Below are 15,518 nucleotides of genomic sequence, written 5' to 3'. Positions count from 1 at the left end.
GGGCCTCACAGAGGCTTAAAACTGCCCTGATTATGGGCATGTTGATTGATCCCTCAGCAAACTCAGCACACCAAATGAGCTATGCAATAAAGCTTAGCGTGCACAGCAAGGCCATTCCACACATGCTAAAAATAGTGAGCTATGCAATAAAGCCTTCACGTGCAGGTTAAATAGGACTCAAACACAGTGTCTCCATGCAAATAAATGAAGGAGCACCACATGCAACTAAGACTTTAACATGTACATGGTAAATAGGATAGTGTGCGCCACTCACATGCTGTTTACTGAGCACTCAAATAAGGCCAAAAAAATGTAACACCTGCCTTAGACCAGATGTTAAATTTTTACTGTGCGTACTTTTCCAAATAATGCTCAAGGTGGCCTATAGCATTATTACTAATTCAGGCACAATTAGTCACTTCCCAAAACAGCTTACAATCAAACAGGCCAATGCAATATTAGCGCGTAAAAAAAACATGCGTCCAAACTGGGCGCACATTTTTTGAACACGCGCACATCCACCTGTCCTGGGCACTTGATGCAAGAGGCAAATGAGCCGCCGTGCTAAAAGAGACATGTGATGGATAATTTGTGCATCCCTAGCTCTCTGCATTAGGTTCCCAGGAGAAATGGCGGTGCGACTAGAACAGCCTGGCCAGAGCTCCCTCCCCACCACTCCCCCTATGACAAACCACAGAAAGCTGGATTTTTTTTGTTTTGTTTTGTTAAGCACTCGAGTGGGACATAATTCTGCTTTCTGTGGTTCCTCCTATTTAGTATCACTAGGCTACCAATAGGAGGAATCACAGAAAGCAGGATGTTTTGGTTTTCTTTTGTCAGCCCTTGAGTGCCGCATGCTTTAACGCCTGCTCCCGGGCAGGCATTAAATTTGCAGCCTTAAAAATGAGCACCGTGGCCGCGCAGCGATTGTTTGCATTGGGGGTACTAGCTAATAGCCTCATCAACATGACTTTACATGTGATGAGCGCTATTAGCTACACGCTGGTTTGGATGCACGTTTTGGATGCGCTAATCCGTACTCCATATACGCTACTAAAGTTGCTTGAAAAAAGGTGAACACACACATACTATTCAATACACGAATAAGGTTATTTGTTATTTGGTTAAATATTATTGTTACTTTCTATGTTCCTTGTAATAATGTTCAATGGTTGATTGTTATTGTTCAATGTTCTATGTAAAAAAAACCCCGGTCTAACCTCCCAGACCAGGGCAACCTTCTCGTTACATGTAAACCGGATTGATTTGTATTGCATACAGGAATTCCGGTATATAAAAATTAAAAATAAATAAATAAATAAAATCCGCTTATTGCATGAGGGGTTTTGGACACGCGTCCAAAACGCGCATCCAAGCACCTGTAAAGCCGTGTGGTCAGCCTGTAAGTGGGTACCTGAGACAACAGAAGATACAATGGCTTGCCTAAGGTATATCAGTGGGCGACGTGGTTTTCAGCCCATTCCTCTAACCACTAGGCCACTCCTTCTGCTTATAAACTCCAAACAGGTCTATGAAGGACGAAGAAATGAAAAAGCAATGTAGCAGGCATGTGGTAGCTATCATGCAAGCTAATTTAACCGCAAGTTTTTGTAAACTGGTCACCATGTTTCCATTACAGAGAGCTTTTTAATACTAAACGTAAGTCAGTGGCCAGGACTGAATAAAATAACTGATGTATTCACTGGTCAAACCAATTATGTGGCTTCCCACTCTCTGAGGGATTTTTGTTACTTATAAACGAAGACGGACAGATTCGTAATTTTAATCAGATACAGATGGGCAGAAAGAAAAACAGAGAGGCAAAAAGACTTGCCCAGGATCATACAGAGTCAGTGGCAGTAAATGCCCTACAAATCCAAGATTAAATTAGATTAGATTCAGAACCCAGGATTCCCAGTCCAGTGTGTTAACCAACTGACAAGGAGGATACGATACAGACTTTTAAATTCCTGAAAAGGTATTAGTGATGCACAAGAAACAAACCTTTCCCAATGGAAAGGAAGCTGTAGAATTAGAGGTCATGATATGAAACTCCAAGGAGGTAGATCCAGGAACAGCGTGAATAAATATTTCTTTACGGAAAGGGTGGTGAATGCATGGAATGCCCTCCCAGAAAAGCGGGTAAAGACAGGGATGTTAAGGGAATTCAAAATGGTGTGGGGTAAACAGAGAGGATCCCTACAGGCTAGCTAGAGGATAGAAGTGAAGAGAAATGGAATTAACTTTAGGTGTAACATCAATGCATGGGATAACCTGCACGGAGTGGCAGTTACTACCCTTAACAGAAGGCATGGGGGCACTTGCACGGAGTGGCAGTTACTGCCCTTAACAGAAGGCATGGGGGCACTTGCACGGAGTGGCAGCTACTGCCCTTAACAGAAGGCATGGGGGCACTTGCACGGAGTGGCAGCTACTGCCCTTAACAGAAGGCATGGGGGCACTTGCACGGAGTGGCAGCTACTGCCCTTAACAGAAGGCATGGGGGCACTTGCACGGAGTGGCAGTTACTGCCCTTAACAGAAGGCATGTGGGCACTTGCACGGAGTGGCAGTTACTGCCCTTAACAGAAGGCATGGGGGCACTTGCATGGAGTGGCAGTTACCGCCCTTAACAGAAGGCATGGGGGCACTTGCATGGAGTGGCAGTTACCACCCTTAACAGAACGCATGGGGGCACTTGCACGGAGTGGCAGCTACTGCCCTTAACAGAAGGCATGGGGGCACTTGCACGGAGTGGCAGCTACTGCCCTTAACAGAAGGCATGGGGGCACTTGCACGGAGTGGCAGTTACTGCCCTTAACAGAAGGCATGGGGGCACCTGCACGGAGTGGCAGTTACTGCCCTTAACAGAAGGCATGGGAGCACTTGCACGGAGTGGCAGTTACTGCCCTTAACAGAAGGCATGGGGGCACTTGCACGGAATGGCAGTTACTGCCCTTAACAGAAGGCTTGGGGGTAACTTGCACGGAGTGGCAGTTACTACCCTTAACAGAAGGCATGGGGTCACTTGCACGGAGTGGCAGTTACTACCCTTAACAGAAGGCATGGAGGCACTTGCACGGAGTGGCAGTTACTGCCCTTAACAGAAGGCATGGGGGCACTTGCACGGAGTGGCAGTTACTGCCCTTAACAGAAGGCATGGGGGCACTTGCACGGAGTGGCAGTTACTGCCCTTAACAGAAGGCATGGGGGCACTTGCATGGAGTGGCAGTTACCGCCCTTAACAGAAGGCATGGGGGCACTTGCATGGAGTGGCAGTTACTGCCCTTAACAGAACGCATGGGGGCACTTGCACGGAGTGGCAGTTACTGCCCTTAACAGAAGGCATGGGGGCACTTGCACGGAGTGGCAGTTACTGCCCTTAACAGAAGGCATGGGGGCCCTTGCATGGAGTGGCAGTTACTGCCCTTAACAGAAGGCATGGGGGCCCTTGCATGGAGTGGCAGTTACTACCCTTAACAGAAGGCATGGGGGCACTTGCATGGAGTGGCAGTTACTACCCTTAATAACTTGCTGGGCAGACAGGATGGACCATTTGGATCTTTATCTGCTCTCATTTACTATGTCACTATATATCACTAAAGCCAAAGTAAAGGAAAACAGCCTCCAAATAGTGCATTGCAAGGATACCGAGTCTAATCAAATTAAGTGCTGAAGAAAGAAAATACAGGATTTTAAAGCCATTTTATGGGCAAATTGAGAAGGTACAGGACAGCCCAGTATGGACCAAAACCATGAAGAAGGTGCGATGGAGACCCGGGATCTGTACAAAGACCCCAGAGTGAAACAGATGGGCTAAAAAAGAGAGGTCTGTATGCAGGAGAGAGCTGAGGAGAAGCAGGAAAAAATGCAGACGGCACTGTGGGAAAAGACACAGGCGTAAAGACCAAGAAAAGAGTGGCGAGGAGGAGTGTGCAGGTGATGGGCAGAAGAGATTTGTGATCAATAAAATGCATGCACCAGAGTGGCTAGGGCTTTAATCACTGAATGACATTTTGAACACAAAGAAATGATTTTGTCGATTAGAGAAAGTCAAGACAAAAATAGCCCACACACGTGCAGTTTTTGTTTCAAATTCGTGTCTGTTCAAACGCGAGCCAAACCTTTTTACCAGTTCCTGCTGGTTGCCTAATTTGGTTTAATGAGGACTGAGCTCCCTCGGCTGAGAGTGAGGGACAGAAAAGAAGAAGTGAGGAGCGCGAGAGAGAGGGTCTTCAGTCAGACAGCTTGACGTTTCCCTCCTAAAATTTGAACTCTAATCCAGAAGCCAAATTCTGCTGCTCTAGTGGGAGAGGGGCAGGAGGTTGCTAGAGCCGCTGGCATGGTCTGGGTTTGGAAAAGCAGAATCAGTGTGCACCCGACTCTCTCCAGGACGGAGGTCTGGTTGAAGGGTCACAGCCAGGCACAGTGCCCCATGTTTTGTACTGGCACGGCGAAAGTGGGCAACCTATTGACACAGTCTTAAGAGGCAAGTAAGGAGCTGGCAGAGCAGCTGAGGGGCAATGAATACTCAGGTAGGATGAAAAGCAAGCAGTGGCAGAAAGAAACAGATTACAAAATCCCTCAAGCTTGAACCTGTGAAATCCTGATAGAAATAACCCAGGTCAAGGTAAAGATGACTTATAACGTTAAGAAAAGAGAAACAGTACAACCGTTGAAGTACAAAACCAAATGTCAGGCTAATTCCTAGAAACTAATTTCCAGGCTTGGTTCTTCCACTGGATTTAAGTCACTTTGGGGTGGATGTGCCAAGCTGAGATCTGACCCGTTTTGTCCCTAGGTCTCAGTATGCCAAACTACAATGGCATAATAATAATAATAATAATAATAATAATTCATTCAGCGGCAATGGTTAGAGGCATGAGGGGGCAGGGTGGGAGTGAATGTTTGATCCAGAAGTGCAAGGCACAGTGGGGGCCCTATGCTTGCTTAAAAGCCACCATATAAAAAAAAATCATTTCCATGACGAAAATTAGTTTTCATAGGAAGACAAATACGTTATCTTTGAAAAGGTAGTTTTATAAGAAATATATTCTTTAAAACATTGAGCCATGATCACTGGAATTCACCATATTCACCGCAAACTCTTTTATTCTATTAGGATCCGCTCATAATTACCAGAAAAACATTTCACCCCCAAAAAGGGAAGATCTAAAAACGAAATGGTATAGTTAGAAAAGCAATTAGTCATTAAAATAGGTGGCTGGAGGTAAGGACTGGGGGAGGTTTCAAACGACCCCCACCTTTGCTTCCTGCCCTCCCCCTTCCATGGGTATCCACGGATCCGCTGGTCATACTTTATAACAGATGTTTCTTTTATTAAATGATAATAAATCAAAGATGTACCCGGCGCAGTTTAGAGTCAGTATTCTTTATAATCAGAGAATTCACAAAGTTAAATTATTCTCAATTACCCTGTCTTTGATCAGTGGGGAAAAGAGAATGCTGCTTATTAAATCGTAATAATAATAATAATAATAATAATAATAAAGATCGAGATACAATTCTGTAATGTAAAAGCGACCTCTGTTTCTTAATCAGTCTTTGCAGCCTTGGAGCGGGCCTAATGCTCACAAGTTTCAGACTTTGGGCTAATTCACACCCTACTCCAGTATCAGGCGCAGGTATTTCGTCTTTTTTTGGAAACCTTGACGCCACCTCGACTGCCGCAGGCCACTCAGCTTGGTTCTCCAAATCCTGCCCCCCTGTCAGCTTTCTGTAAGCAGACTCGGCGCATCATAGAAATCCTGACCCGAATCGGCAACTTTTTCACTGCTCTGCCGCAAGACTCTGCCCCTGCCCCCCTCCCAGGGAAACCCCGAACGGTCGGGGGGGCCGCTCCGACGCCTTCCCCAGCGCCGCAGCTCAAGCGCTTCCCCGGCTTCCTGCTTTCCAAACGCACCTCGGCAGCCGAGCCCCGCGAAGACATGAATGAATGAAGTCAAAGGCTTACTTGTGCTTGGCCATGGGCTTCCCCGGGCTGAGCTGGGGGCTGGATCCCGAGGTGTAGAGGCTGTACTTGTTACTGTGAGTCACGGGTGGGTAACGGTAATAAGTCCCCTTGGCATCAACCAGGGAAGCCAACGTCCCGATCCAGGACAGCAGCGGCACCAGCAGAGATTTCTTGAAGGATCCACTTGTCCTGACCATGATCTTCTTCTTTTTTTTTTTTTTTTATTTCCCCCACCCCCCTTCCCTTGGCCCTCTTTCCCAAATAAAGAAATAAAAAAAACCCCCAAAACTTAACGAGGGGAAAAAAGAGAAATGTTTAGTTCCTTAAACAGCTGAGGAAAAAAAATATATTAGGACTGCTCTGTAAAAAGTTGAAAAAGCAAAGGAAGGAAAAACTGCAAGAGAAGAAGGCGAACAAATGCGTTTTGCCTTTCATGCAAGCGTGTGGTTTAAAGTAAACAAGCAAAAAAAAAAAAAAAAAATTTCAAATCGTGCAGGAGTAAAAGAAAAAAAAAAACAAAACCACCGCCCAAACTCTAAAACCGGAGCGGTCTGACTTGTTGTAAGCGTGCAGCAGCTCGGGGGCTCGGGGCGCTGGGCTCGGGCTCGCGATTCCTCCGCTGGGCTCCTTATGTACCTCTCCCTCCCAGCTCCCAGCCCGCAGCCCCGGCTCCACTTCGGGCAGGAGGGTGGGCGGATCCCTCCTGGATTAACATAATATTTTTATCCTCCTCCTCCTCCTCCTACCGGCCTTTGAAATATCACTCCTGCCAATCAGGGAACAAGACCCCCACTGTATAACATCAAACGGGAGGTTTAAACAAAGTAGAAAAAACCACAATGATCCCGGAGGGACTGAAAGAATGAAGTTCCTCCCCCCCCCCCCAAAAAAAAAGTATCAGAATCAATTTTCAGCTGGTATTCTGGATATTAAAATCCTTTATTCCTACCCTCCCAAGTCTAACTTTCATCAGGGTACAGCAGAAAAACAAATCCGCCCTGAGTGACTGCACTATAGGGACATCGAGAGTCTATTCCTTAAACGCTTGCGGTTTTATCCCACCAAATCTATTGGGGGGGTTTTTTTACGCATCAGTTTTATTCTATTCAGAACGGCGCAATCACAACAAACTTTTTTTTTTTTTGGGGGTGTGTGTGAGAAAACAGAGGCGATATGGAAATAGCAATATGAATCAGCTTCTATTTCAAATGTCAGTGCACTGATGAGTCCAAAGACTGCGCGAGAGGGAAATAGTATGGTGACGTGGGAAAATCCGGAATTCAGGGGCTATCCCTTAAAATTGCGACGGGTTCCAAAAAGCCGCGCGGGAAAGGAAGTCGCACACCAGTTTTTCAATGCCTGCCTCAAGCTGGTGCTAAGGAAAGAGGGCTTGCAAGGGTTGCTGCCTATTCAAGAGATCCAGGCAGGGGAGAGTGAGAGAGGTTTTCAGAGAGTGGAAGAGATCAGCACCTGGAAATCGTCCTTTCTATATAATTGTTCTTGTAACATTGTTTTACTGTTATGAATATTATACACATGTATATCTGTTTCCTTTTTTCCTTTTTATATTTGAATGACTCAGTGCATTACTTTGATAACACATGTACAACCTGCGTTCTGACAGCCAGGAACTATACAGTTAGAAGGAGAGAGTGGCCAGAGCCAGTGATTTTGACCTTAGCAAGCATTTTTGGATCACTTTGCCCCAATAGTCAGTGGTCACCTCTGATTAAAATTTACACACATAATGTTGTAATTCTGCCTTTTACATGGTATTGTTCACTTCTGGAGCTCTCTAGAATATCTTGTTGGTTCTTTATCTTTGGGCAAAAGTTGTTGAAAAACATAAGAGATGTGTGAAATTTTCGTGATGCTAGTAGTTTTCTTCTTTGGTGCATAGATTTGAAATAGTCCAATGAGTACTAATCAATGCCTGGATAGTTTTGAAAATGCTTGATATCTACCAATGACTGTGCAAAAGAGAGCCCAAAACAACAGCTATGGGAAAAGTTAAATCAATACAATCCAGATTCCCACCAAAAATAATTTAAACCTTCATTTGTATCCACTAATTAAGGATTGTTGGACCTTCTGAACATCAGGGATTAAATGAATGAAATCCTTGATCTAGTTAGTTCACAAGGTCCCTTTTAATTATTTTTTAAATTTTCTTTTTGTAATAAAAATTATTCATCAAACTCTGGTGCAAAAATTTGGAAATAAATTTAGCTGAAAGTGTCCACTAACTTTGATGGGGTTTTTGCACCAGAGTCTGATGAATAATTTTTATTGCAAAAACCCCCTTTTTTTTTAAATATCCCAGTGGCAGGTTGAAATGTTCTAATAGCCTCCTCTCAACCTCCATGCTGTCGGATGGAGGGAGGATTGCATTGGTTGTTACAGGGTACCGTCCTCCTGTGTGAGGAGGTCTGTGCTGTTTCCTAAGGGAATCGGAGCAGAGGAAGAATGGAAAGCTGAACTAAATAAGCGTACCACAGTTGTATTGGCCAAGCTGGAGTGATTAGTATGAGGTCTGTGTAGTCCACTATGCACTTCTGTATTGTCCGAGATATTAGGGGTCTCAGAGGTACGCATAGAAAAGGCCACTCTGCCAGGGAATGAGGACTGCATCCTATGAATATCTCCTGGAGTTTGGGTAAACTTAGCAAAACCTGCATAGTTTCGCATTGTGCTCCATTGCGATCAAATCTATCAATGGTCTCCCCCACCTGGTGAAGAGGTAGTCCACTATGGACTGGTGTAGGGCCCACTTGAGAGGAGGGAATATCCTGATTAGTCTGTTGGCTTTTGTGTTCGCAATTCTCGGCAGGTAGGTCAGCCCCAATGTGATGAGGTGAGCCTCTGCCCATTCTAAAATGTGGACCATCTCCTTGCAGAGGGTTCTGGAATCTGACCTTCCTTCCTTGATTATATAGAACGTTGCTAGTTGGTTGTCCTTGTGTTTCATTACGCTTTGCCCTGGGGCTGAGGGGTAAATATGCGAATAGCATGTCCTATCGCTCTTAATTCCAGCAGGCTGATTTGACATCTGTTCTCTGACTGAGACCATAAGCCCTGGGTTCTCAGTCCGTGCAAATGCGCTCCCCACCCTTTCTTTGATGCGTCCATTGTTAGAATAAGGTGATACACTGGGGGGCAAAATGGTGCTCCTACTGTCAAGGATGATAGATTTAATCACCAGGCTATGTCCAGCTGCATGGCTTTTGCTAATGCCACTTTGTTGGAAATTGGTTGATGGAACTGGGACCACTGGTGATGCATACGAAGGCATTTATGCGGGACAACGTAAATCGCTGCAGCCATGTGCCCCAACAAAGTGAGAACCTCCCATGCAGAGGGACTGCTGGTATAGGTGAAGTGCTACCAAATGTTGGGAACCGACTCAGTCTTCAGGAGGAAAGGCTTTGCAGAGTATAATGTTTATCCTTGCTCCTATGAACTGTAAGATCTGAGTAGAGTGGAGGTTCGATTTTTCATAATTTATGATGAAGCCCAGATTTTCTAGGTAGATAATTGTGTCCATTAAATACAATTACAGTGTTTCTGAATGCGAAGGCATTATCAGCCAGTCATCCAGATAGGGAAAAATCCTTATTCCCCTTTTCCAGAGATGGGCCACAATTAGAACAAGGCATTTGGTGAAAACTCATGGGGCAGACGAAAAGCCAGTTGGGAGAACCTTGTATTGGTAAAGTTTGGAATTGACCTGAAAGCATAGGTAATGCCAATAGGACTGGTGAATTGGGAAGTAGGTATATTCAACCTTGAGATCCAGTGAGCACATCCAATCGTTGGGTTGGAAGAATGGCAGAATTGATTTGAAGGAGGTCATCTTGAACTTCTCCTTCCGAAGAAACTTGTTGAGAAAACAAAGGTCCAGGATCGGACGCAGGCCCCCTGATTTCTTCCTGAAGAGGAAGTATTGGAAGTAGAATCCCTTGTGGCGCTATGAGTGGGGAAGAACACGTATAGCTTCCTAATGGAGCAATGACCCCACTTCCTGTTGTAACAGTGTAGTTTGTGATCGATCCCGAAATGGGATAGGTGGAATTTATTTATCAAATTCAACTTGGAGCCATCCCGAATGATGCTCAAAACCCAACGATAGGATGTGATGGCCTCCCAGGAGTGGTACTGAGCTACCCTGCACTCCACTTTGAGTGGTAACTGCAGCCCAGGCCCTTTCAAAAATTCTGCTGTAGTTTTTGAACTGGGTCCTTTTTTGTTTCTGAGGTTGTTGGCCCCTTGGGCGACCTCTGGTCTGATTTTATGGCCCCTGCTGTCTGGGCAGCTGGTATGCTTGGCAAAGTTGTGACACAAAGGTGGGATATTGTCAGTAGGGGCGCCTTTGATATTAGAGCTTCTTATATTGCCAATAATAGCGCTTTGAGGAGCCCTGTTGCTCTGCTGAAGAAGTGAGGGAAAGAACTGCCACATTCTGAGCCTTAATTTGAGAGACAGTTTCCTTAGGTTTGACCCCAAACAGGTTGTCTGCTTGCATGGTAAGTCCTCTAGCTTACCATGCACATCTTCCCTAATGGCACTTGTATAGAGCCAGGCTATTCTTCTAGCCGCTATTGAAGCTGCGGACATGTGTGCAGATGTTTCAAAGGCCTCGTATATTTTTCTTAATAAGTGCCGTAGACCTTCCTCCAGGTCTGCCAAGGGCTGTGTGTGTGTTTGTGTGTGGGTGGGTGGGGGAGTGTAGTGATCACCTGTGCCTCCTGAGATAGATGGCTTTAAGGCTTGCACGCATTCATATAAATACTGCATGATATAAAACTGATGCTGCTGAATCCTGGCATTCAACATCACCCCTTGGAAAACTTTCCTGATGAACTTGTCAAGGATCTTATTGTCTTTTCCAGGAGGTGTATCGGAATGGAGATGAGATTTCTTGGCCTTGCGCATCTGGAACTTCAGTTCCGTCTTCCGGGAAACTGCTTGCCCTGTGAATGGGGACTCCTAGGTCTTATCCATGATCGCATTTAAATACCAGATGGAATGGCAAGATTTTTAAAATTCCCAATGTTTCTGACCTTGGATCAGGAAGCTTCTTGGTTTCTATTTTCAAGGCTGACCCCCCCACCTTGTTCACAAATTTGGAATAGATCAAATCTTCTGGAGGTGATAACGGCTCCAGAGGACCCCCAGGGGATCAAAAGGAGAACCAGTAGAGTTTCCTGGAAAAGTCAGTGGAGAAACAGCATCGACAACTGGCTCTGGGGAAGGACTTGGTTCTCGGCCTGCATTCTCATCCAGATGGCTATTGGGGTTCTTGCTCCGGGAATGAATCAGGATTCAGGGGTGAGCAATCAGGATTCAGGGGTGAGCATTCCTTCTCTGCTGGTGGACTAGGGTGCCGAGGATGGCTTTGCTGAGTGTCGAGTGAGGAGAAGAATGCTTTAAGTATGTGTGATATTTGGGACATTGCCTGTGAGCCCCCCCCCCCCCCCCCCCCCACATATCTGTGTGCTTTTCCTTCTGCGGAGTGGAAGTTGGCTTGGCATGTGACTGTGTCTTGGAGGCAGATCTCCTGTGCTCCGTATGAGGAATAGGCAGAGCTGCCTTCTTCTCTTCACCTTCTTGTCACTTATAGTGACCCCCAAAATGGCACTTTTGCTAAAATGGCACTGAAAATACCAGGGTTTAAGTACTGCCAATGTGATAAGATTATGTCCTTAATGGATGGACATAACTATTGCTATCTCTGCCTTGGCCCAGATCACAAGCAGGAATCTTGCTGGGACTGTGGATGGATGTCCCCAAGAGCCAGGAGGCAGAGAGCAGGCAAAATTGAGAGACTCCGGCAAGGTGAGGTGTCATTGGGCTCTTATGTCCCCATTCCCAGAGGCCTAGAGTTAGCCTAATCATTGCCTGGATGCAAGGCACACACAGCGCCCCCACAGGAAAAGAGCCACATCAGTGGGACTTATTGATACCTCAATTGAGTACAGCCAGTTGGGAACAATTCCCAGAGAGCTGGAGGCCAAATATCGCTGCACATGCAGCCTGAAGCGCCATCTAAGTCCAGCCGGCGGCCCTCAACACACCCTGAATATAAAAGAGAGTTGGCGGCATCACACAGGACTCACGACTTGCCTCCATCTGAACAACCCACGAAGAAAGTGTCGAAGGAAATGAAGCAAACATTGACACTGACGCAAGCAGCGAAGCCGACACACAAGTCAAAATCTACGCACGAGTTGAAATTGACGCTCGAGTCAAGTCCGAAGCAGTCATCGAAGTCGACTCAACCCTCCAGTCGATCGATACACTCATTGATGCAGATGACTCATAGTACGAAGAAAAAGACAAGTCTCCACCATTACTGCCGAGGGAAACTCATTCCTCTAAACCTTACATAGATCCTCAATTAGTATTTACGCCTAAGGAGCTCATGGGGATTTACCTCTCGGATGACAAAGAAGTTGGATCTTCTCTATTGGAGGTTCTCTTGGAGATATCATCAGCATCTTCCCTCAGAGTTTATTCTGATCTGTCATCACTGGCTCATAGGAAGAAACAATCTCCTCAGTTGCAGGAACCAATTTCTAAGAGGCACAAAGTAGCCTCCTGGATCTTGCCCCTGGTTGAGCACCATAGAGGACCAGACTGCATGTAAAGAAAAAACAGAAAATGGATTAGTATAGGAAACTACCGTGCATGAACGCAGAGCAAAGCTCTGTACATTAAGAGAAAGCTCCACCCCCTGCCACTGGAGGATGTCACCCAGAAAGCATGGCTAATTCAGCCTGCTTATCGACAGTAAAAAACCCAAAATCCATAATATTACAATTTGACAATTTCCAAAAACACTATGTAACCGTAATCAACATTACTGCTGATATCAGTGAGCAAATCTCCATTGCACCTCATGAATATTTTGCTGAAATGCGGATCCTCCTGGGTAACACCTTAAATATTGTGTCTGTACCAAGGGAAGTTATATTGATCACAGACACAGGTTACAATTTTTCAGTTATCTTTCTGCAGGCAAATATCATCCTCTATACCATGGCTAATGTGACTTTAGATCAGAGACAGGAAATACCGGGAGTTTTGATGTCATGCTATAAATATCGCTGCAGTATTTATTGAGTGGCATTGAAGAGTTACCATGGGAAAACTGTATTCATATGAAAAATTTGAGACATAATGTTCCTGAATAGATCTTTCTTAAATAAAACGGTTAAAATGCTTGTTCTTTTAGCATGACCTAATCTCTTTCAATATCACATGTTTTCATACTTTATATATACACTCATCTTCGGTGAATAGAACCAATTACCCGGTATCAGATCTATTTTTATTTCAGTGTCAGCCAGATTAGCGCCATCAGAAAATCCAGGTACATGGTTTTCTTTCCAAGTTTCGGAAGCCATGGTATCATTTTCATATCTGCCTCTGTTCCACTTTGTTTATATTTAACTGAAATTTGGCTTAAGGATTATGAAATTCCTGTTTTGCACTGTTGTTGCCCTCCAAATTATTAATTATGTATTTAAATCAAGACAACTACGCAAAGGTGGGGGTTTAGCTATATTTTACAAGAGAAATAAAAAATGTATTGAATATGATATTTCAATGCCCAATCAGTATGAAGTACTTTGCTTAAAATCTGATTCTATTAATATTTGTCTCATCTATTGTTCCCCCTGGTCTGCTTAACTATAATTCTTTGCTGATTTTTGAAGCAATATTCAATCTCCAATTAGATCTGTCCAAAACTATAGCTCTTGGATATTTCAATCTCCATATTGATGTCGCACCTCCTACGCATACCGTGTGTACTTTCCTTGACACCTTTTTAGTGTGTGGGTGGGAACAAATTATTTCATTCCCTACTCCTATAAAAGGTCATACTCTCGACCTTAAGGTGGATACCTCAATTAAAGTAGTTCCATGAAGTGATCATTCACTTACCTTTATTTCAGTTTCATTTAGTCATATACAAACATTTATCTCCTGTAAAAATTCCCTAATAAGGAAATGTGGTTTTACTGACTCCCAGGACCTTGCCATCGAGCTTATGCCCCCATTAGAAAAAGGTACAGAAGAAATTTCTACCGAACTCCTGTCACTATGGGATAATACTCTACTATCTGCCCTTGACAAACTCTGCCCAGTTAAGGAATTAAAAAAAACCAAACATTGATACAATGCACCCTGGTTTACTAATGATCTCCAGAAACAAAAAATGTGAACTAAGGAGACTAGAGTGCAGATGGCACCACCATCCAAATTCTGACAATCTAACTTTGTATAGAGAGACTATCTTAGAACTTATCAAAATGACATTTTGAAAGTAAAGAAACAATATGGGGCAGATTTTCAAAGGGGGGTTACACACGCCGGGCCTATTTTCAAAAGGCCCGGCGGCGCACGTAAAGCCCCAAGACACGTGTAAGTCCCGGGGCTTGAAAAAAGGGGCGGGGGCTTCCAGGCACAGCCGCTGAACTATACCACTCGATTAACCAGATCATAAAACCTACTCCTAATCTGGCAATGTTTCTGGCAAATCATTCAGGCTTGAATAAGCAAATGTTGCTTACCTGATGTAACAGGTGTTCTCACAGGACAGCAGGATGTTAGTCCTCACAAATGGGTGACATCGAGGATGGAGCCCACCACGGAAAACTTCTGTCAAAGTTTAAACAGAACTTTGACTGGCCCCTACTGGGCATGCCCAGCAAGGCACTGACCCTGCAGCCAGCAGGGGTCTCCCTCCAGTCTGATTTTCAAAGCTACAGGCAGTGCCTAAAAAGTAAAAACAAAACGAACCCAACACCGTGGGGTGGCGGGCGGGTTTCGTGAGGACTAACATCCTGCTGTCCTGTGAGAACACCTGTTACATCAGGTAAGCAACATTTGCTTTCTCACAGGACAAGCAGGATGGTTGTCCTCACAAATGGGTGAGTACCGAGCTGAGGATGTCCCGACTTGCACCAAATGCACCCAACGACGTGCAAGAGGCACAACAACTGGGGTGGAATTTGGTAAGGGCATCCACACCCTACCGGGAAGGTGGAAGGGTGTTGGTACATTATGTTGGAAAAAGGTTACGCAAGACAGATTGGCCGAAGATGGAGTCCTGTCTTCCAGCTTTGTCCAAACAATAGTGGGCTGCAAAAGTATGGAGAGAACTCCAGGTTGCAGCTTTGCAGATGTCAGGAAGCGGCACCGATCGAAGGTGTGCCACCGAAGTCGCCATGGCCCTCACAGAGTGTGCTTTTACACGGTCTTGAAAAGGAATGCCAGCTTGCTGATAGCAAAAAGAAATGCAGTCCGCCAACCAGGAGGAAAGAACCTGCTTACCCACAGGTTGTCCTAACTTGTTAGGATGGAAAGAGACGAATAATTGAGTGCTCTTTCTGTGAGAAACTGTACGGTCTAGATAGAATGCTAGAGCCCGTTTACAGTCTAGGGTATGCAGAGTCTGTTCCCCGGAGTTGGAGTGGGGCCTGGGAAAAAAGATAGGTAGTATGATGGATTGATTAATATGAAACTCCGAAACTACCTTA

At 45.0% G+C, this 15,518-nt stretch overlaps 1 protein-coding gene across 1 annotated transcript in view; it reads right to left on the bottom strand.

Annotated features, from left to right (window-relative positions):
• The window catches only part of LOC115097391 (EMILIN-3-like), a 32,634-nt gene extending 26,437 nt beyond the window's left edge, over nucleotides 1–6,197 (bottom strand). The window contains exon 1 of the mRNA XM_029613169.1: nucleotides 5,974–6,197. Coding sequence (XP_029469029.1) covers nucleotides 5,974–6,170 — 197 coding nt within the window. The 5' untranslated portion in view covers nucleotides 6,171–6,197. The remainder of the gene's footprint in view (nucleotides 1–5,973) is intronic.
• Between the last annotated feature and the right edge of the window lie 9,321 nt (nucleotides 6,198–15,518).

Source organism: Rhinatrema bivittatum, chromosome 8 (genome assembly GCF_901001135.1).
Source record: "Rhinatrema bivittatum chromosome 8, aRhiBiv1.1, whole genome shotgun sequence".
Taxonomy (NCBI): Eukaryota; Metazoa; Chordata; class Amphibia; order Gymnophiona; family Rhinatrematidae; genus Rhinatrema; species Rhinatrema bivittatum.
The sequence above is the reverse complement of the archived record's forward strand: the minus strand, read 5'-3'. Positions and strand labels throughout refer to the sequence as shown.